A 23,910-nucleotide genomic window follows, 5' to 3' on the forward strand; every position below is an offset into this window, starting at 1 on the left:
TAAACTGGCAGGTTTAGGATGTGCTAATTTTTATTGGTTGGTTGGTTGGATATAGTAATTGACAAGTTTTTAATAGTAACTTGTGAACCGCGGCACAAGCTGCTAATAGAAACTCTGCTCGGTACTGTACCCGACTAACCTACTATGGGAAGGGATCCCACAGGGCTGCTCCTGCATGTATCGGATATATTATGGTTTTTTCTTAAATTACTATGGATACATTTAATTTGAAATGCAGCAGGCACCAAAGAATTCTAATTTCTGAAGGAAAGCCTCCATGGCCTGAAGAGATAGGGCTTGATGATATTAATCATTTCCATTGATATTACAAAACCATTCTGCTTGCAGAGCATAATGGTGCTGACATACTGCTGGCCTTTCAAAAAATTGTGCAGGTGGCTGGAGTAGCCTTTATGCATGGTTTTTTACATAAATAAGCTGGCAAAGGTCAGCATCCTTGAGGGCAACGTGCATCCCGGCAATCAAATAGGCCAAATAGACAATGTTGTACCGCAATAGAATGGGTCTATAATGCAGAGCATGGTACCAAAAGTATATAGCTTCACCAGTTGGATTCGGAAGGAGCCCTAGGGCCAACGGTTGCGTCTACCCTTTGTTGCGAGACATCTGCACTATGAGGAGAGATGACGAGGCCTTTCAGGTCAAACATGTATTCCATGAAGCTAATAGGGCTGCGAATTGGGTAACCACTTATGTAGCCAGCCACTCCGATAGCATTCTGTGGGCTAGTGATGGGAAGTTGCCCTTAGCACTTCGAGGCATTCTGCTTTTTGACTTTATTGGATGCATCCGTACTCGTCAGATATGATTCACCTGCCTTAGCAAAAAAAAAAAAGAAATATAGTCTGACTCAAAACTGAATCGGATCCAAATTGTTTGGGTTGGGACCGGATTATATATGGACCCAACCCGACCCGAATGACCTATTGGGTTAAAAATTTTAGCTGTGGACCCAACCCAACTAGATCCGATCTTCTATTGGGTTGGATCTGGATCTAACATTAGGAACCAAACAAAGAACTAGGTTAGGTCAGGGTCACTCATGACGTAGTCCGACCCAACCCATTTGCACCTCTAATTCATATTATTATCTCAAAAGTATAATTCACACTTTCACCAATTAACATTATTTGTTTTAAATATTTATATTAACTATGAAAAATGAATATATTAAATTATGTAAATCAATTGCATAGAAAATTGCATAGTTATTGTTATTATTTTTTGGGGTTATATTCTTCCCTTTAATGAATGAACTAGATTGACCCAGCTTAAGTTGGTAATTCATTTTGATTGTGCGTCAACCATGATAGCGTACAAGAATATATTAATAAATATGTTAAAGGTGACCTTAATGGAAGTATATAATTCTTATAAGATAAATAATAATAAGAAGACAAAGAGATGGAAAATTTGTAAGATCAAATAGGAATGATAAAACAACATGTTTTACTTCGCACAACATTGATAAAATACTAACTAAAATAATTATAGTGTTTGACCTGAAATCCATTAAAAGAAATATCTGGATAATTGTATAGTCCACATTCAACCCTCAATAGTATATATGACATTGTAAGCCAATTTTTTCTCTAAGCTATGAATCAAATACGAATTAAGATATGTTAACTCAAATATGAGATGACTTGGCATATGATTAAAGCTAGCCTATACAACTTGAGCAAATGTGATGTGTGCTGTGCCTGAAAAATACTTGGACGTGTCAAGGATTGGCTAATATGCACCTAAAATTTCTAGATAACCTTCTCCTATAGGTAGTTTAGAAGATTATATAAAGAATGAGAAGGTAATTAGACTATTACAATCATGTCATTATATATATAGTTTTTTGATTAAAACAGTTATGTGAAGCCAATCAATTCCATCTTTTGCATTAAATTTGGGTTGTTTTCCACCGTTCTGCTAAAAAAAAAAAAATTCATTTCTGTGATCACCTAATCACACAATAACAGTATTTGGTCACCAAATTAGAACTTTTTCCCTTTTTTTTGATAATTATCTTTTTTGCAGTGGGACCCTTCTTGATGCATTTCCACAGCATAGGAGAATAATAATAATAATAATAAAGCAGGCCAAAAAACAAAAGCTGCAACAATCATGGCCATTGGGTACTATAGGCATGGCGCTGTAAAGGCGAACTGGTCCTACTTCAAAGTGGCTTTTTAGGTGGAAAGTTCTAACAGGCTGCGTTGGCTTGGCGTTTCTCAGGATTCCCACGACGAGGGAAGGTAGAAAAGTGAACCCAGTGGAATCAAATTGTTTCTTTGGAATTATGCATGCTGTGTCCTTTGACTCGAAGTTGGCGAGCAACAAAACATACCTCTCAAGAAGATATAATCATAATAATAGATAGTGATAGTAATGGTAATAATAATAATAATAATATCTTACAAATCTAGTAGCAGAACACTCACATACCTCTTAAAAAGAAATAATAATAATAGATTATTGTAGTAATGAAGATGATAATAATGTTTTGTGAATCTAGCAGAAGAATAGTATTTATTGTGAAAGTACATGCACATGCACGAGAGAGAGAGAGAGAGAGAGAGAGAGAGAGGAGCTAGGAATGGCAACTGATAGGCATCGTAAAATTTGCCTTATCCATACCTGAATCCATTTAAAATTCTACTACCCGAATCCATACAAATCCTATTAAAAATTTGTCCAAAAATTTGAAACATGTCCCATCAAATAATGGAAAATTTCTCGCATACCCAACATGCCAATAAATCTTTATTTGGATCTGTTTGGGTCCCTGACCCAAAATTACAAAAAAAATAAGGAAGGGAGAGTAGGGGGAATAAAGGAAAAGACCTTTACATAATGACTTAAATATCAATAATGTCAGGTAAAAATGGTATAAATAATTTGGCAAACAGTCAAAATATAAATAGATTTTGTAGCTTAGTGGAAAATGTAGATGCTAGATATTATTGGAACTTAGAGTTCAAGTCTCCTCACCTCTCTCTTTATATATATTTTTCTAAAATTTTATAGAAAATATATATTATATATAATCGAGTTCTAGTAGCGAGTCCTTGAGGATCATATTTCAAACCCATTCCAAACCCTAACGAGCTTTAATTTTATGTACCAAACCCTATAGGATTTTGCTAAATGAATCCTATTAAGGTTTGGGATAGGTTGAATGCCCCAAAAAATCTGTTTGGCTATCATCCCTAAAGGGAGCCCACTTCTAACTTGTGAAGTAGCTATAGTGAAAAGTTTACCTTCTTCAAGTTATTTTAGAGTTTTTTGATTCAACATTTATCTTTTGCTAAGTAATGACATCACTGCTGATATATAGCTGGCCAGGCAAAAGAAATTACTTATCTTTAAGGGCTCGTTTGGTTCGCAGGAAAACGAGGGGGGAAAGTGTGGTCAACGGGAAAGTAATGAAATGCCTCTTGTTTGGTTGGAGTTTTCAAAGGAGAGAGATGGGAAAGTGGTATTCCCATGGGAATATGATTCCCACATTTCATGGGAAAGTCTTTCCCATGAGAAACATGGGAAAGTTACTTTCCCATGAGGTGGGAATCACTTCTTTTTTATTTTTTCCCAAAAAGACCCTTCAGCATTAAAGAAGCATTAAAGAGGCATTAAAGACCTAATTTTTATTAAGGGCATAATAGGAATTATACATAACTTTCCTAGGAAAGTGGATGGTCAACCAAACATAAGCACTTTGGAAATTAGTCACTTTCCCATGGTTAACCAAACATGTCAAAAGTACTTTCCTAGGTATCCTCTTCCTAGGAATCTGATTCCCAGGAATCATATTCCTAGGAGGGAAAATACTTCCCGCGAACCAAACGAGCCCTAAGTGGTGTCGTTAGTTATAATGGGATTCACTGTAGCCGGTTGGTGCTCAGATTTTTATGGTCAGCCTCCTAGTTACTCCGCTTCCCTAATAGGTCAAAGAAGCTTCACTCTCCCTAGTTTTCCTCGATATATTTAAACATCAAAATTCTACCTAATCTTGTTATTATTATATGGAATGATATTTTGAATGTCAAATTTCATCTGCTCAATATATTTAGGATAAAATCTGAGTGAACTAGAGAGAATTTTGATAGGTAAGGTGGTCAGTTTTTTTCACATTGACCTGTCTTCATTTATACGAGACTTTGGATTAATACATCAATTAATAGGGCTAGTGTGTTAGGTGTCAACCTCCACGGTTCCTTTGGTAATGGCTTATGACTTAATGCTGAGTTAACTGCAGCTTTTTTGGTACAAGAATCAGCTCAAATTTATATACAAACAAAGAAGTAACAGTCTGAAAACAAGCAGCAACCTATCAAACTAACCCACTGAACGTAATTGAATATAGCAGTCTATCCATGCCTCTGATAGAGAATATTAAAAGCATCAGTAGTTGGTATATGCGCCAATTCTGACAGAATGAGCTCTCCATGGCTGAGAAGAAAGTCTCCCAATCTGCAACATGCTTGGCCTACAAATAGCAATGGATAGGTTTCAGATGGATAGCATCCTGTTGGAATGGGAGTCAAAAACCGTGGTTGCTTGGATAAATGGCAAGGAAGATTCTCTTCATCCGGCTTCAAGGAATTTCCACCGGAGATGCTCTACAATTTCATGGTTCTGTTGCATGCACGCATGCAGGTTCCAAGGGGAGCAAATCAGGTTGCTGATCATTTGGCGAATATGGCTGGTATCAACCAGATTGAAGTCTCATGAAACCAAGATTTTCCTCCCTCGCTGGCTTATCTAATGAGAGCCGAAGCACATCTTTCATTTGTCTGCAGTGCTTACACACTCTCCGCTAACCCCTAAAATAAGGGCTTATGGCTGTAGGCTTAGGGCTGACAAAGTTGGAAAGGGTGACTTCGATTAGAACTGGATCTTGAGAACTTGAAGAAGCCTGAGATTTAGTTTGGTCAAGCTTATCCCTGAAATTTAACTTGAAAACAGAGCCAGGTCTGTTAGGAGGAAAGGCAGTCCTCAAGGATCCTGAAATTTGGATGCAAATTTGCATGGATCATCTTTGTGAACAGTTGAATTAAGGGGCAATGTATTATCCTACTAAAGAAGTCTGCATCACTGCTCCTATAATTCCCAAGTGCCATAGATGCATTCCACTTTCCCAGTTTTATGAAAACAAGCTTCGAACACCAAGGAGCAAGGTTTTTCTCTCACGGGCTGCGACATCAATTTGCACCAGTATCAGACAGTAACCAAAACAGGGAATATAAGAGGCGGATACCAATACAGCACCAAGGAGCAAGGTTTTTAAGTAATATAAAAATCACTGAGAGAAAATTTAATCTTCATTTTACTACTTTCAAACTAAAATCAGTGTAGCTGTCAATCAAATGAAATAAATCAATCTCTGCTCGTCCTGGTATATGTTCTCCTTGGTACCAGTCGCCCACCAATATAACTTGGACATCAGCCCTTGGAAAATTTTGCTGAGGAGAAAATCAACCAGCCACTTTGGTTTTAAAACATATTCCCTTTGACAGGCTGGAGGCTATCTTTTTTCCTTGAATAATAAACGATAGATACAAGAATACAAGTTCTACGGGTCAGAGGGGTCTTGCGCCCGTTCACTGCAAACATGGATTATCACATGAGAATGCTACGAAGCTTCGCCTCATATAGAAAATAATTATTCTTTGTTCCTGTAATGTTAAACATACAAAGATCATTGTTTAGAGAAAGAGATGTCATAACACAAATGCTAAGAAAATATGAACAGGTGAGGAGAAACACTTGGAACTTCAATCACTAGTAGTTCTTTGCTAGCTTGCAAGAGGCCCTCCACTTGGCAGGCTTGAAATTTACATTGTGCTCACCAGGTCATCTAGCGTACAACATCTTTAGAAAACACTTTACCTCCACGGCATGCCTCTGATCTATATACGTGTAGTCCCTTTTTAGTATTTTTCTTTATTTCACCGCAAAAGATGGAGGATAGAGACCTCATGCACCCCATATTCTGCCAGTCCATCATCCAACAATGCATGGTTCTCACGCCTTTCTTCTGATGCATCAGATACAGCCATTCCCACATTTCAAGGCCTCAAAAGACACCAGAGATCAGAACTATTAAAGCAGAAGCCAGCATGCAGTGTGAAACATAAAAATGTTGGAATGGACACATTAAAGCACCAGTCACCACTATTCCTCCACAACTCTATGATGAGGGCATAAAATGGCTCCTCTGAATAAAAGCTCACGATCTCGGAGCTGTTAAACTGCTACCTCCTATTTTTCTTTTCCCCTCTCCCAAATGAAGAGAGCTACACGTCTGGAAGTGATGCTTTGATCTATTTACAGACACATGGTTCCTTTCGGTGTCATGTTTTTCTTCATTTCTTTTAAGGCCAGATATATATCTTCTCCAATGAAGATATAACCCGGTTTTTAAAGTCTTAATTTGCATTCATGGAGATCTCCGCCATTGTTTCAAACCTTTCTGATGGATCTTGAATGGGCTCCAGCTTTTTCTACGTTTGGGAGTCTCAGAAAAGACACCAGATGCCAAGGCCTGCTGAAGCCATAGCTCAAATTCATCATCCTCGGCAATCATCTCAGCATCCAAACCCCATGGATATCTGGAGGAGTTTGATCTCTGCCCTGACTTATCCAAACCAACCATATTTACATGAAAGCTTGGTCGATGAGTATTAGGCCTGCATGCCATTCCCTGCAAACAATACTTTTTTCTTCAGAAACAAAAGGGCAAAATAGATGTGGGCCTTTCCGGGAGAAAGATCATGCAACTATATTACCTGTTTTGGGAACTGAATATTATTAAAAATTAAAAAACAATAATCAGATGGCATCTATTATTTTGTTAAATATAAGCAGTTAAGATGTGGCATATAAAACTGTTTTAGAAAGATGATCAATGAAATGTCAAAATTCAAGAAGGTTAGTAAACCAGGGGAAAGAAGCATGAAAAGAATTACATAATTAATGTACTGCATTATATTCATAACTGTATTACATATTTGAATTTCCAATATTCATGAATGTAACCAAATATACAGAGCCAGTCCATATATCCATTGGCTTTGAGAATCCTAATAAGCCACCAATTTTTGTCAGTGGAAAACATAGCCAGTCCACATATCCATTGACTGAGAATCCTTATAAGCCTCTCATTTTTCCTAGTGGCCACATAAACAGTCAATCTAAGTTGCCTAATCACCTAAAAACTTCTGAGTTTTCTTATGCATCTTTCACAAAACCTCCCCAATTTTTCCATATATCTGGGATTTTTTTATAATTGGTCCTCCATCTGTTCTGTTATTAGAAGGCAAATACCTCTTTACCTGTCCATATGCTCATTTCCAACTTGTGGTTCCTCCAGATTCCAGACACCATCAAAATCCTTCTTCCTCCTATGAAAATGGATCCAGTGAACTTGGCTATCTCCCAGTGCTCACACCCTTCCTCTAAATGGAGGAGGTGCTAGGTTTGAAACCTCTGAGGGTTGACACAAAACATAAGTGATCCAACTGGGTTTTAAAAACAAAAAATAGAATTAGCACCTGAACCAATTTATATTTAAAACCAAACCTAATCAGCTCTATGAGTTCGTTCTAGTTTACTTGTAGGGCTGCTCTCTCTCTCTCTCTCTCTGTATGTCTCTCTCTCTCTCACACACACAATACTATGCATATCAATATTCAGCAGATGTGTTTCTCGTGAAAAAGAGAATATGCATAAAACCTCTAAGAATATCGCTATCAAGAGAGGGATTTGAATCATTTAACGATATATGTAAATCTAGTTTAACCATTCACAAATCATCAGCTATCCAAAGAATCATCTGCACTGCACAGGCCCAATGCTCGCCTTTTTAAATTTCAACTCCATCCAAGTAATATTTTCTCACTGTTATTTCAAACAACATCGAGTTTTCCACTAAAATTTATATTTCTAGATTTTCTTCCTCACATTTTTTAAGTCGAGCACATCTAAACCTTACGTGGATTACATGAATATACCCCTCAATAAAGATGTGATGCATGGAATACTGCTGGTATTGCAACTTCATGAATAAATAAATTTAGAAATGTTCTTTTCTTCATATCTCATGAGAAAAGTGTTACAAGCAACATGGTAATGGATATAGAAATGCGTTAGCTCTTAAATCAAGCAACATAGTAATGGATATAGAAATGCATTAGCTCTTAAACTCTACCACAAGCACTTCTTAAGAGGTGGACCTTGCAAATCAGTTTATAATGTGCTGAAAAAGGGAAGGAATTGATACTCTTCGTTACAGACCATTTGGCACATGCCCATAAAAGAATGGTATGTTAATCTGAAAATAACTTGTACACTGGATGCTAGAAACTAGCACTATATACTATTTTAAAGAACACTAGTTGATCTCACTGATAAGCAAGTTTTTCGTGGAGGGAGAAATACTCTGAAGGGGATTAAGTCCAAGCATTAGAAGGATTGTCAGTGTCAGGTTATACAAACTGTTAAATTGCAACATATTAAAACAGTGGAAGGTTAAACAATCTCCTGTTTAACAGGGTAATGGTTACCTGTGGAGACTTCTAAAGCTTGATGGTATGGAAACACACCATCATGATTTATGTGAGCTATCACCTAACCATTTATGGTCAGCCATTTTATCATACTAAATATGTTGTCAGATATCCCCTCCTAATAGTTATACTACTTATCTCTTTTTTGAATAGAACTTTTAGTAATATAATCCACTTTCAGTAAAAGTAAACATCACTACAACATGCACAACCCAATTGATGTGGAAGGAGATTAAATTGATACCAAATGGGAAAATTGAGTAAAATCACCTCCATAATGTGCTATATGTTTGCTTTAGTTTATAGTTCAGTTGAGGCTGGAATTCACATAAAAGTATTATATAATTTTTACAAGAATATCGAAGAAATAGTTTGTAAATAATATAGAAATCTTGGAATCCACCTCTGACCTCTACTACTATCAAATTGGGTCCACAGAGGTGAAAGTTTACTTCTGGTGCTAGAGATGTCTGTAACTTAATCAAAGAAAAAAAAAACAAAAATGCAAGTTCAAGGGGTTGTCGTGCAAGAGAAAATAATTTCTTTACAATAAAGAAATACATAAGGCTTATCACAAATATCAAAGGAAAAAAAATGTTGCAATCCTGTGATAGCTGCTAAAAACTGACCTGACAAATGGCCCACTCAGACACATCGAATATTTTGCTCTCAGCACATACGAAAGCCCGTGGTATTTCCACCTGGAAAGCAAGAAATTAACTTTTCAAATTAACAACAAATATTATCAGTTCAAAAGTGTTCTTAGTTAGGTGCTTGATATTTGTCATGCTGTGAAAGACACCTGAATGCTAGACAAGATACTGCAAATATATATTTCAATATGGCCTACAATTAACACCACAGAAAACCATTTACACCAATACTATTTAAAGATGGAACCAGTTGAAACCAGACTTAAATGGTAACCATAAGCAACAGCTGATAGATATTGAACTGTGCTGCTTCCTCTACAATGTCAAATACAATACAGACTCTCACGTAAATTAGCAACACAATTTTTCCACGTATTTTGACTGATCTGTAGACTTACTCTATAATCTGGTTGCTTTATTTCTAGTGACTCAAATCCAAAAAACTTTATAAACCTGTTTTAACTGACAAATAAGGTGATTATTCCTCAAACAGCATTTTACTATACATATTTGAACCAATTATCTCCAGATTTTTTTGACCTAAGACTAGGTGATATTAAAGCCAACCTTTTCCTCAGAAAAGATATGAAAGCAAGCTACCTTTAGTTAAAAATAAAAAAAGTTAATATTAAAATTCAAATTTTCTGAATAACAAATCATGATCCAATAAAATTTTAACCACTAGTAGAATTGTTCTAGGGTTTAATAGGATTTCTTAATTTAGTTCTGATGGAGTTTTCTTCACGCCAATAGTCAAGATTAATCTTAGAATTTCTTTCTCCAATGCAACTCCTGGCGGCAGTATATATACGTCCTTTGACTGAGAAATCCCAGACCCTCCACCTCCATCTATTATTCACAGGGGTGTGCTAGAAAACCGACCAAACTACAAAACTAACCCAAACCAAATATTTTGGTTCAGTTTGGATCAAGTTTGTCCACATTCAATTTGGTTTCGGTTTGGAATTTTCTAGAGCTGGAAAAATCGATTCTATTTCAGTTTAAGTTTTAAAAAAAACAACTTAAACCGAACTGACCTGCATATGTACCATTTAACTTGGAATAGGGAACTAGCTCGATATGCCAGTCACACCCAAACCAAGCTTTAGGTACCAAGCTCAATGATTAGTCTTGTGAGGATCTTTCTTTAAAAGGGAGAAAGTATCATGTAAGTAGTCAATGTGGGACTAAATAGAACCAACGCCGTTTAACCCCAACATTTGTGAGTCATCCGATCAAACATCAACAGCTAAAAATCCAACTTCCCTTTCCCTAAATGGAGCCAGCACCTTTAAGGCTTAAACCTTAGTGGTCGCTCTCGCCAATCCTCCCCAGTCAAAATCCAACTTCTCCTTCCCCTAGACCCATGCGACTGCCCCTTCCCCTCGACGATCGAAGACCTGCATCATCCTCGATCTCTCTATCTCCAGCTCCGACCTCTATAAGGATCGGGTCTCTAGCATCTAAAAAAAATAGTGTCGAGGTCCGCTGCACCGCCACCATCGCACCCCATGACCCTCGGCGCCTTCTGGCGTGTCCACAAGGACATCACCAATTACGCTGCCGCCCTCCTATGCAATGCCAGCGACGACAACAACACCATCTTCATGATGCTCGAGAACAACAATGTCATTCCCAGGCATCTTCACCACCAACGTCTCCCTCCACTTCTACTGTGGCACCCTCTCCCCCTCCCCCTGCCACCTTGCCGCCCACCCCTCCATCAAAGGCCTCTACCTCAAGCTAGCCGACCTCATCCTCTCCATCTCCAATCCCAACAACTATTGCCACTCTAGCTTTTGGCTTCGAATTGAGAAGTGGACAAAGGGTGGGGCTGGCCTCCAAGCCCCACCACCATCACGACCGCCGAATCCACTGCAACCAGTGAAGCCGCCGGACCTCTCTTCTCCCTCCTCCCTCTATCTTTCTCCCTCTCCTTCTCTCTTCCTCTTCCAACCTAATAAACCGAATCGAACCGAATTTTTAGGGTAAATTTGAACAGGTTTTCGTATTAGGTTGGTTTGGTTTCAGTTTCAGTTTTGGAAACCGATTTAAGTCGGTTCGGTTTCAGAAAATGCCCCTAAACCAAAACCCAAACCATGCACACCTCTACTTCTTCATTCTCCTTCCAATATCTTCTACAGGACAACCTTGCACTAGTTGCTATTAGGGCTGAAAGGCTTCTACATTAATGTTTTGGTAGACAATGGAAGCCTCAAGTACCATCTCCCCTCCCACCCTTGATAAAAATAAAAATGAAAAACAAATAAACCATCATCAACTTCATACCTACATGGTTCCTATATCTAAACTCAAAGTGATTTTTGTTTCTGTTCCTACATCCACAAGCACCTCTTAGAGTTTAGATGGGTCAAAATTAATTATAAGATAACATGTAAGTATTTTAGTATATATGAAACTAACTGATGTTTGAGCAGCATAATCTAAGGATTATAAACAAGCTATGGCAATAAATTAGGGGACTATGTTCAACAATATGAAAACTTCAGCCAAACCCACCAAAAGCTTGGATAAAACCATGAGAGAGAGAGAGAGAGAGAGAGAGAGAGAGCCTAACATCGAGCTATTCTAGCGTCCAGGTCATGGGTTAGCAGTAAGTAAATACTGTAATGGGAAAAAAATTTATCAGCACCATTACATATATAACATATATACCACAAAAATGATGGAATCTCATAACTTATTTTTGCATTTATCTCTTACTACAAATATACCCTGTAGGTAACTTGGGATGGCAACAGCAACAAAGGGAGTTGGAAACTTGAGATGCAAGTTTTTATTTTTTTCATAGGACTGAAAGTGAACCCCAATCCTCCAAGTTAAGCAGTAAAATAGTGAAATTGCTCAACCAGCCCTAGTCTTAAAACACTGCCTTCAACACGAACAGGATACTGTTCCCCCAGAGTTCGTAACATCCAGCAGAAACGCTTCTTTTGCATTTACAATCACAAAAGTGTTGAACCAAAAACAGTTCAATCATTTCAATTAAACTGAATATTTACACTATCTATACACTGAGGACACTATTAGCATAAATATTTTAGAAAACTTGTAAAATCTATTGTTAGAACTAGTAATCATATGCATAATGGTTTATTAAACAAGATAACTTTTGAGGAATGATTGATGATTAAATACCATAAAATTGATCATAAAAATCAAACTTTATTAACAGCTAATGCAGTTGTGAAGTGTAACATTAAGCATATCAAAGATCTAAATAGAAGTCCTCTACTGACCATCTCCAATCAAAATTAAGTCAATTCAAGCCATCTGCATAATCAACAAAACCTATTTTCTGGAATATTAAAAGTCATAGTTATGTAAAGGAATCAGTTGTATACAATGAGCAATAATTTCCCAAAAGGTTGCGCAATATACTAAGTAGTTCTCACAGTCAAATGTTCATTTTAATACATTGGTGGGTACTCAATATTGAAATACATGCCTTCAGCAATTTAATGTATAGGATATCGGCATCTGAAAATTTTATACAGCAATTTGATTTATAAGATGTGGGCATCTGAGGATTTTATGCTTGAGCATATCAAAAACTCAAAGATATGTCAATGGTAAGTGAACAATGTGATTCCCATTTCATATGCAATGCAAGACAAGAATGATTACTAAGTAGAGTATATTAAATTACTTCTTCAGAATTCTAGTTTTTTAAGGATTTAATCGAGTTAATATTATAAAAACCTAGGAGTTCTAGCATATGTTAGAAACCAAGAATCGATAAGGAGACCATAGAAATGTTATTTCACTATTTAGTAATTTCTGGATTGAGTGAAAATCTTATAGTAAAAACTTTTATGAAGCTTTTCTACTTATTTATGGCCAAAATGTTACTATAAAAAGGAGGAGGGAGGCTATGCTCAAAGATGCAAAAAAATATAGCTGCTTCAGCAGCATAACATTTAATTATCTGCAGAAAGACCCTAAATTTATCAAAAAAGGGCACTTTCTCGCTATGATTCTTCAAATGAGTTGTATATACATACGTCATGGACTCAATTTTCCTCTGTTTCTTCCCATATAGTATCTTGCTAAGAAATGGCCATTTCACTGACAGCAAAGAAGTGAATTTAAGTGTCCATTTCGACCCCAGAGAAGAGTGATAAGCCAATAGATGTAATTCTGATCTCTGCAAATAAAAGCACAAAATGTTCAAACAAAGGAACTTTTTATCTGGTGTACATTCAACATCTGTAGCAGATTCCCGGTTCCAATTCCCAGAAAAGGCCAGAGAAAATGCAAACATTTAATTCAGTTGTAAGGCAATACAGAAGCGGCTATATTAAGTTCACATGCTATTTTCGTATAGATAACCAGGTAGACTCAATGCGGATGGTTGAAGTCATGGAGAAGACAGGCGCTCCGGCTGCTACAAACGGGAAGAGTGTTCCTATCTTTTATGACTTCCACCATTAACATGTGGCAGATTTCAACATGGATGTAACGGCAGTTAGTACAGTGGCATGTCACCACGACAACACTGAGATAAGAGTAAAAAATCTATTAGTCTGAATACAGATCTTGAGTTGATACTGAATGATCATTTAACGTAATATGTATATTAGATATGCAGTGTATACTTTCTAAAGTTCAAGCACTAAAAAATCAGGTGAGTTCCAACCTCTCCTCTGTATATAGATTTATCCATCTTATTCATTTCTCACGGATAAACATCAAAATTTCTTTCTTTCTTAACTGGCAGATGACTTTTCAGATTGTTGATGCATTCACTGTCATACAAATGCTATTCAACTTGATGATCATAACAACATCAAGACAACTATCTAAATTTTAAAAAAATAAAGACTTCCACATGCTTTAACATGAGCATACCTTCTGAGGTGTTGAAGAGACTGAGGAGCACCCAATCTCTACCCATCCATCTCCATCTTTAGCTTGATGATACTGGGAGCAATCCTAATACCAGTAATTACTCTAATCAGGTGTCAAAGCTTACATGGTTTCGTCATCTATGTAGAAATAAAGGAAGTCAACACTCCAACATCAAAAAAAGGTTCTGATTAATCTCTGACCTGGCACCATCTTGCCCTGGCTTTACTTCTTTTGGTGCATATCCATATATGAAAATTGCCACACTTTGTGCACTCTATACGCCTGGATTCTTCAGAGCGATACTCCACCCCATCCTGTAATAGATGACATCAGGCGATTGGGCAAAGTTATTTGGGTCTCAGATTGGCAGCATGGAAAATTATAGCAGTGAAGAATCCTACACAAACTAACATAACAAATTAGAAGCCTACAGAACAATTTGCACACATCCACACACATGCAGACATACATAAATACATACATATGTACACACAGAAGCTTTCCACGCGACTCACTCAAAAAGCATGCATGCATTATGCGTGCATCCAGCTTAGAATGGTCACATATCTAACTAATCTATGTTTATGGAATCAGTTTACAGATTCTACTTCACCATAGGCTATCATTCAACAGCAAAATGCTCCAAATTAGAGTTGACAATCAAGAACAGAAATAAATGCAATGGACAATTGCGTATAAATCAATTTTTAAGACCCATCCTAGTCGGGCATGTTGACCTGGCCGACCAGTGACCTATAAGCCTAAAAGGATTGGATCAATCCTCAACCTGGGTTTCCTCAAAACTCTGGCAAGCCGCTGACACAGGCTATCGACCCACTCAACCTGCTAGTTCAACCCGGTTTTTGATTCGTCCAAGTTAATGGTCATGGGTGGTTGCGCATGCCCCAAGGACACTGTCCTTCGCAAAGGGGTCGAAGGGGCTGTAGATGGCCCAGAGCTAGTTGTAGGTGGGGTTTGGGCGGAGGAGGAAGCGGGTGGTGTTGGCGAAGGCAAATGCGAGAGTGGTGTCGTCGGCCATCATCATTGCCAAGGTGAGATCCCCATTAAGTCCTCCTACCTTTCCATGCAGCTTCTAGGGTTTTCAAGGGGGAAGGGTGAAATCAAAACACTTGAGTTTTGATTTGCCACAACGTGGTCATGGGGATGGAAAAGGATAGAGAGGGAGCGGGTACAGGTCACCATGTCGAGGTTACTGCACCACTAACTGCGGGCAGTGAGGCTGTGGAGGGAGCCCACCTTGAAAAGATGTCATCCAGGGGGAAGGGGCAATCAAGAGGGAGTGGAGTAGGTGCAAGATGGCTGGGTTGCTAGAGGAGTCTCACCACCACTGCCACTGGTGTTGGGTTCTTGATTCACAATGGTATCAAGAGAGAATGATGGGACGAAAGATGGGATCGGGGAGATAGAGAAAGACTTGAGGCAAAGAGGAAAGGAGGCTGATGTGGACTAGGATCAAATAAGATCCTAAAAAGTGGAAAGTATTTATTTATAGCACTAATGAGTTAATGGGTCGACACGAGAGGAGAAGGGTGATGGCATGGACTAGGGATCGGATAAGATTCTACAAAGTGGAAAGTATTTATTTATAGTACCATGAGTTAATGGGTCCACTAGTGATCGACCCCGGCTCCACCCATTAACCCATAGCCCGGACATCAAAATGACTTGATATTCGAGCTTAGTTTCAGAACATTGGCATAAAAAACCATTAGAAACTCAAGCATTAGTGCCATGCTCCAGTAAAACAACAGAAGAATCCTATAAAAAAGGAATATTCTCAAGAACACTCACAAAAAATTGATAGTAGATAGAGAAGTACATTGACCTCGAATATCAAGCATCGTCCATCTTTATTGGACACTGGAAGCTTCACAAAAAGAGGCATGAGACATTGAAGTTTACAAACATTTACAACTGACTTTCAATTGAAGCAAGGATTAAAGTATCATGTACTGTTGTCATGCTGGACGAGCACAAGATCGGCACATACCATGCCACAATGTACCAATGTTTGGCATGCACTTAACACCATGCCAAAGCAATGTCCCAGTAAGGCACAGGCATGGTCATGCTAATGCCCACTTAACGGCATGGACAAGATTTCAATTTATGATTGATGTCAACCCTCTAAAATTGGTGTTCACCCAATCAGAAAAGCAACTCGTGGCAAAAAGGAGGACAATCAGAAAGCCAAAAACACGACCTGGTGTGTGTGGAAAAATCTACCTACTTGACAGAGGTAAACAGGTTCAGTTTCTGCCTTATTTAACTTTGGATGCTTCACAAGAATAGCAAGTACTTCCCAGCAAGTAAGCGTAATATTTACTCATATTAAAAACTACACAACCTAAAGCATATGAGATTTCACTCTAATATTTGTGAATCATAATGGTGATTCAGTTTTTGATAACCATTAAATCTGGATTAACTTATCCGAATCATTTAAATTATATGCCATAATTATTTCTACCTGTTGAGAGGCACCACGAGATTTCTGACCCACTCTCCCAGATTCTTCCTTCCTCAATTCTTCATCATAACTTTTCTTCTTTGTCAAGTCTGAAAGAACCTGAAATATACATTTATGAGTTGCAGCAAAGACTCTCTGAAAGTTTTCTTAAGCTATGCAGGCACCTTTGAGATAAATAGAACATAATTAACTTCTAATGTTGAGACGCAGTTCTCTTTTTCCCTTAATCTCTCTTTAATTCATAAGGTGTTCCTAGTAAACCAAGAGAATAATCGTTTGCCTCGAGATTAACTTGCCTCATACGCGCATTGAAGCTTTTTGAATGTTTCACAAGCTAATGAGTTTCCCATATTTTTATCAGGATGGACAAGCAAGACCTGCATAAACAAAGTGTACACCAGCTAAGTTAAAATATCATGGGATGGATGAACAAACTTTGAAAAGAGTTACTCTTGGTTCTATGTATGTAAAAATTCACCACCTTCTTGTGGTATTCCTTCTTCAATATTTTAGGATCGATACTCTTGTTCCGAGGAAAGCCTAGAACTTCATAATGGTTTGCGCTATTCATTATTCTTTTCATCTCATCCAATGACATTGAATCAGCTTTGATGACCTTGCTAGAAGAAGCTTCTTTCTGAGTATTTAAAACTGTTGGCACAGTGGATGTTGTACATGATGATTTAACAGATGCTACATTTTCAGATTCATTAGTTGGAGGAGTATATTCAGCATCAGCAGAGAAGTCTTCCACAAAAGATTCTGAACTCTTCTGCTCTTCAAAGTGTGAGCCTTCATTGGTATCATCATATCCTTGAAGCAACTTATTCAGGAGATCGTTTGAAAGGAAAGAGAGATTTAGTGACAGAAAAACTCCAACCCAGCCAACACGAGCATTGACACAATAAACAGCATATGCAGTTGCTATGAGTATCAGAAACCGTGCATGATTCAGGGAAAACATATAGCCTGCATGATATAATCATTTTTCAATTGCTTGACATAAATAATCAACAAAAAAAAAAGAAAAGAAAATGGTATCACATTATGGAGTGTAAGATGCACTAAAATTGAATATGTAATATTTCATCAGTGCAGATTCCATACCTCCAGCTATAAATAGAATTCCTGTAATCCAAAAGTTGCCATATATCCACATAAACAAAATTCCAAACAGTCCAATGATAAAAAGTCCAGGGGTATGGCCTAAACAGCGAATGGCTGCCCCAGCAGCCCCCTGATACAATAAATTCATGTCAGTCATACATAGTTCATTGAATGGCCTTGTAAAAAGTTATATCTTTCACAAGCAAATGATAGACTGATTATATTAATTCTTGCTAGTAGGAAGACCATATTCACTAGGTTCGGCAATCTAAATATGGAACACTTTCTTCAGAAATTAATTATAAGCATGATGCAGGAAGTAAAGTTTGCTGATTTCAAAAAACACACAAGCACAATTTTTTTTTTTTTTTGAGGGAGTTAGAATCCTATAGTCCCATCCCTACCCTTTAGGTGAAGAGCTAGGTGAAGGAAGGCTATGGGATTTGGGAATTGAAGAAAAGATGGCAGCATATGGGACCATGCATCCCCTGCCTTCGCTGAAATTGGCTACATCAACATAAAAAATTCACTAGCATATTTTGCACACATCAGTGAATGTGCTATAAAGTAATAAAAACAAATTTCTAACATATTATAACATCTGAACATACAAACTTTATCTTGAAAACCATGACATATTGATCTTAGAAGCACTGTAGGAGAGAGTGACAAATCAAGAAAAGCCTGCCAAGCAATAAATTTGCATGAATGGATTTTCGTAATGACACAATCACAAATTAAAAATCATAAAGAAGATTAACAGCAAATATGGTTTACTTCTCCTTAGTTATTCCACTTTCAAGAAACAATAGATAAAGTCATAAAACTCTCTTACCAAATTACAAAGATCAGTGTCCTTTAACCTTTAATTTGCATTTGTCATGAAATTTTAACTTCTTTACTAAGGAATTTATTTTCATTTATGGGACAAAATCATATCCCTTCCATATAACCCTTGACTATCATATATCATGTGTATCATTTTACCCCTTACTGATAACAACATGGTACTCATGTAATCCACGGAGGCAGTAATAAAATAGTCCTTTTATAACCTCATTTCTATTATATGATATGAAAATCATTTCACCCCCTACTAATCACAAATGATATGTAATCCACTGAGCCAATAGGATAACCACTGTACCATTACTCATCATGTAACCCCATAAATCCACTTAAGCATTGCAAAAGGAGTCCTCTCTACTGGATGAAGAACAAAGTGTTTTTGTCTGCATCTAACTACATCCATGTTGCAAGGGAGAAGCCAGTCATTACAACCATCTGTGTTTACACATGAGAGAAGTTATCCTACATGACAACCTTTTTTTTATTTTTTTTTTTCCTGAAAATTGAGTGCTTTGATTACAAGAAAAGTGGGTGCTTTAACAATCTTGATATAAATAAGAATCCGTTACTCTTGTAGTTACTCTTGTCTGAATGATAAAATTATCAACCCTTATTCACTGTTCATGAATTGCTCATTCTATTTATCCCTCATCTTAGCACTATACTAATGATGATCTATAGGTGACTATATTGTTGCCTATGCACTTTGTTCCTGCATCTTAGCACTATGATGGTTTTATGCCACAAATAGTGGCAACTTTCCCTTGGCATGGTTATGTATGCATAAAAAACTTTAACTGGCATAATTGTTCCTTGATTATGCCCATTTCTCATATCTGTATAAAGGTATGCATAAGGCTCATTTCAAGCGTTATACCTGCTTTACTCCCGAACCAAACACTGACAAAGAGATTAACTCAAGTTCTTCCTTCCTCATTAAAATAGTCTTACATCAAAAATATAAAACCATAAACCTGCTCTAAAAATTCCTGCTAACCCTCAATAATATAATACCAGTGTTTTTAAAGGCAGTAACATATTCATGTGTTCATAGGATTGCCCAATTAGATGGAAGATGGATACCTAGGCAGATTGTAGTTTAAAATGAATGAGAATTCATAACTACACAAACAATACCTAGAAATATAGGAAACTAATCAAAAGAAACTATAGGAAAAAAGGATGGTAGAAAAAGGAAACAGTATTACATTTTTCAGAGGACATGACATGTTAGATAGTAAATGTCAGATGTAAAGGAGGTCCACCCTAGGGGCTTGGGCAAGCCATTGCAGCCGCCCAGGCATTCCAGGTAGCTGCTTTTCAAAAATAGTTTATTACGCTTTTGCAAAGGCCTCTCTCTTTAGAAGCAGTAGAAATATAAGAGACAAAAGGTGATTAACTATTCAATTAAAAATCTTATGATACAAGGGACAGCCAAAATGGAAATGATTTAAGAGACGACCACAAAAGAGATGAGCTAATAGATAAAAGGTCAGTGTTGAAGCATCATAGGCCATATCCGTTGATTTTAAAGGCATACAGACTTCAAATACTCACTAAAAACAAGAATCTTTAGCACACAATATCACTTCTTTACTGGTTCCAAATATACAAGTATGAAATATAAATTAGTTAAGTCAAAATTTGTAAAAACTTCAATTTGACAAAATAAACATCGTAAGATGAAGCTGATGAGCTATGTATTAGTTCCAAATATACAAATAAGAAATATAAATTAGTAAGTCAAAAAGTGTCAAAACATTTATTTGACAAAATACACATTATAGCATGAAGCTGATGAACCATGTATTCCTAGTCCTTCCCCCTTTTGGTTTTGAACAGCATCAACTATAAACTAGAAACAATTTGAAACAGCTAACTCCATATATGCATAAGGAACAAGATATTGCAGCAAGCAGAATCTTTCACCACCACTATCATGTTAAATATTCAATATAATCCCAAACCAGAATAACAGATGAACACTACAAACCTTTTTTAACAAAAAACCTAAAGTTGTCAACAGAACAGTCCAACTCAAAAACAAATATTTACAATTAATCAATTTCTTGTCAAACTCTGGTCCTTATGAAAAGTAGAGGTCAGGCACAAATTCCCCAAATGTGGAAATCACTTGACTATCAAGGGATTTAATGTATCATTAAAAGAAGCAAAAATGCCTTACACTTGTTTAAAACTCTACCCGTTTATTGAAATTTAATGGCTATTTCAACAAAGGAAGAGGCACCTTTACTGCTGAAAAAGTATAAGCAGTGTTTCTCAAGCTTATAGGTTTGATCATTATGCCCTCTCTCTCTCTCTCTTTTCTTTCTCCTACAGACCCCCCCCCCCTCCTCTCCTTAGTCAAGCATCCTACTGCATACTCTAGATCAGGTCCGATCAAGACCCTGGGAATGGGCTTTGTTTCATCACCTTGGACTCAGGCTGAAAAGCATATCTTCATATTTTTCACATGCTAATAGCAGGCAGGTAGGCACTATGTGCCTAGAAAGATAACAGATGATAAGTGCATTTAGGGAGGCCACTAGAAAGCAATTAAATAAATGAACTTACTTGGTCTCAAAAGCATCCATGTCACTGACTATTAAAAACTCAGATTTTCAACAAAACCATTAGAAATAGTGAAAATCTAGAATTCAATCTAAGAATGCATACGAAAATCTAGAATTCAATCTAAGAACGCATACGAAAATCTAGAATTCAATCTAAGAACACATAGGAGAGTGTACTATATTACTACTAAATTTCAGTAGCAGCATCGCTGTTTACAAAGTGCTCAGGAATAAAGCAAAGAAGCGCATCGAGGAACATGTATAATCAGAAAGAGAAGCTCAAAAACACCCAATGAATAAACATGTATCAGAAACATGATGATAGCATTATATAAAGCGGATTAAACTAGAAACCATGGTTGGTTGCCATTAAGTTCCAAAATTAAACATTTTGTCAACTGAACATATCATGGAGAAAACAACATATGCAAATATAGAAAACCAGCCTCATCTTATCTATCTGGATTAGACAAATAGGTAAAAAGAGAAGTAATACAAGAAATTGCAAGAGAAAAACGCAAGTCAAGATTAAGGAGCAAACCAGACTTAGAAGGGCATAAACAACGCAAGATGTCGAAGTCAAGCTAAGAAAACAACTCCACATTATGACAAATAGCGCTGCTGAACCCAAACTGATCAACGACCAAAAGCCTCTGACAACACAATCTTTCCACAGGACCAGCAGCATCAAAAAAAACTTCCCCACGTTTATGGACCAGCTGTATACCATCGGCCAGTGACGGTCGATCAGAAACACGAGCTTGTCCCTGGTGCAGCTGGCTGCAACCTGGGTGCCCACAAAAGCCTGCTTCTGACACTGAAACCACTTCCATCCTTGCTTAAACAGCCATATATCCCCCATTAGATATCCCTATACTACCATCACTAGGATTCTAAAATACCTCACACAATCATATTCCCATGAACAATTTCTAAACAAGGTCTTCACTGCTCCCGATGCCCCGATGCCTTCAACTACAAAACACCGGCATCAAACTACGTGTCAATTGAATGGGATTGCTGGAGGATCTCAAAAAATCCATTCTTTCCACGACAGGCAATCAAACTCTACCAGAAAAACACAAAATTTATCCCCAAAAAAAAAAAACCCAGCATTCTCCAAAGGATAGAAGCAGATCTTTTGCACTTTTCAACAAGAATAACTCTTCCCTGAGTTACGCCAATTAGTTACAACAGTTCGCAGAAAGCTCACCAAAATCCCCAGAACAATTATCACATCTTTTTCTCCCCCAAACAACAGCCTAACTCCTCCTTCAAAACCCCGGAATACCAAATCCGAGCCCAAGGTTGCAGCAAGGAACGAGGAAGCGATCTGGGGAAAAGGCAAGAAAATCCGATCCTCCTCCTCCTCCTCGGAAGCCCTGGAAAACAAAACCCTAAAATAATCCACGGTAATCTGATGGAACCCTAGCTGTTTCTTCTCCTTCCTTTTTCTTCTTTCCGCCACTGCTCGTGAAAAAGCGCGGGGAGAGAGAGAGAGAGAGAGACGGTGGCGGGTTAAAAGCAAAAGGAAGGGAGAACGGGAAAAGGGCACAGAGATCTAAAGCTTGGAGAGGATCCCATTAATCATTATGTACGCCAAGAGACGGGAGGAGAGAGGGGCGAGAGAGATTTGGTAAGGTGGGATTAATGGCTCTCTTTTTCCCTTGTTACCAGCGAGTGGTGAAAGCAATTAGGGAGGAGGCGGGGGAGCCGAGAGCCAGAGATGACGATGCGAAGGGTAGAGTCGTAGAGAGCTTAGTGGGGTCTTCCTTTTTCCGGTTACTGTTGATGCTTTTATTACAAGGGGGGACGAGGTGCCCTCGCCTTCGTTGTTCGATTGGATGAGGTTCATAAAAGGGGTCACGTGACAAGCCACGTGATGGTTTTAGAGTTTCTTAAGCATAAATACTTTAGGAATTTTATGTGTGGACCCCTTATGAAACTTTCGTACTGCAATGTGATATGTTAATAGTTATATTGACTCACTAGTAACTACTCTAGGAAATAGCTTCCATTTTCACTAGTTTCTTAAGTTTGAAGGAAAAGGTCATATGACGATTTCATTGGAAAGCAAATCATTTTCGGAGAGCAAATCAGTTTGCTGATTGTGTGACGTGCTGATTGATTTTAGTTGCTGCCAGAGATTCTAGATGACTAAGACTATGATAGCGATGTGCAAGCTTGAAAATTTTGAATATTTGAAAAAAAATATGATAATTCCAATATGGTATTGGTGAAAATAATCATTATGATCGCTAGTCATCATCAAGCAGAGGTCATCAATGATTGCAAACATGTAAATTTTACATACTAGGGTTAGATCAATTCCAAGTGACTTGGTTGGAAGTAAGAGAAGGAATTAAAATGAGAGAAAATTACTTACTAATGCATGTAAGTTCAAATCTCCTCAGGTAATGAGGCATTCGAAACCCTGATTAGTAGTCTATGCTATGGGTATGAATTAGATCAAAACTTGTTGAATACTATCCGGTTCAAAATATCGTTACAAAACATACCTCATGGTCTTGTAGATCCACATGTGAAGATCAAGGAAGAAAATTAATAAGTTAAAGTATGATGGAAACATTTGTTTTTGGAATACAAAGCCTATCTTAAATCTAGGCTTGAACCTACACTTGTAACTTCAATTTTAGCTACTTGTGAAAATGGGTAAGTTATATCAATATGATATTGACTTGGACAAAGATGAGCTATATCAATTGCCTTTTAAAGTTTAGTTAAATTAATATGCAAATTAAAAAAAATAAATATGTGGTTAT

The 23,910-nt window shown here is 37.4% G+C and overlaps 1 protein-coding gene across 3 annotated transcripts; it reads right to left on the reverse strand.

The window, feature by feature from the left end:
* Window positions 1–5,639: 5,639 nt before the first annotated feature.
* LOC103712133 (uncharacterized) lies at window positions 5,640–22,903 on the reverse strand. 3 transcript variants are annotated; one of them, XM_008798559.6, is made up of 10 exons: window positions 21,669–22,903; window positions 17,706–17,835; window positions 17,080–17,567; window positions 16,895–16,975; window positions 16,599–16,697; window positions 14,308–14,421; window positions 14,108–14,191; window positions 13,261–13,403; window positions 9,212–9,283; window positions 5,640–6,718 (listed from the first exon to the last, which is right to left on the reverse strand). In XM_008798559.6, the coding sequence occupies exons 1-10, from the start codon at window positions 21,987–21,989 to the stop codon at window positions 6,673–6,675; spliced, it is 1,578 nt and encodes a 525-aa protein (XP_008796781.2). In that variant the 5' UTR covers window positions 21,990–22,903; the 3' UTR covers window positions 5,640–6,672. The 3 variants fall into 3 exon arrangements, with proteins under 3 accessions (XP_008796781.2, XP_008796780.2, XP_008796784.2); XM_008798558.6 differs by lacking the exon at window positions 13,261–13,403 and having other exon boundaries at window positions 21,669–22,900; XM_008798562.6 differs by lacking the exons at window positions 5,640–6,718; window positions 9,212–9,283 and having other exon boundaries at window positions 13,378–13,754; window positions 21,669–22,900.
* Window positions 22,904–23,910: the final 1,007 nt, after the last annotated feature.

This window comes from Phoenix dactylifera, chromosome 1 (genome assembly GCF_051530095.1).
Source record: "Phoenix dactylifera cultivar Ajwa chromosome 1, Ajwa_hap1_PhDact_Kaust_v1.1, whole genome shotgun sequence".
In the NCBI taxonomy this organism is placed as follows: domain Eukaryota; kingdom Viridiplantae; phylum Streptophyta; class Magnoliopsida; order Arecales; family Arecaceae; genus Phoenix; species Phoenix dactylifera.

What these genes read in the sequence shown, in the direction of transcription:
- LOC103712133 (XM_008798558.6), bottom strand. Translation starts at nt 21,989, where the DNA reads ATGGGGGATATATGGCTGTTTAAGCAAGGATGGAAGTGGTTTCAGTGT. An exon ending in CCAGGGCAAGATGGTGCCAG is followed by an intron (nt 14,192 to 14,307) that starts GTCAGAGATTAA and finishes TACTGGTATTAG; the next exon opens with GATTGCTCCCAGTATCATCA. An exon ending in CTGAGTGGGCCATTTGTCAG is followed by an intron (nt 6,719 to 9,211) that starts GTCAGTTTTTAG and finishes TATTGTTTGCAG; the next exon opens with GGAATGGCATGCAGGCCTAA.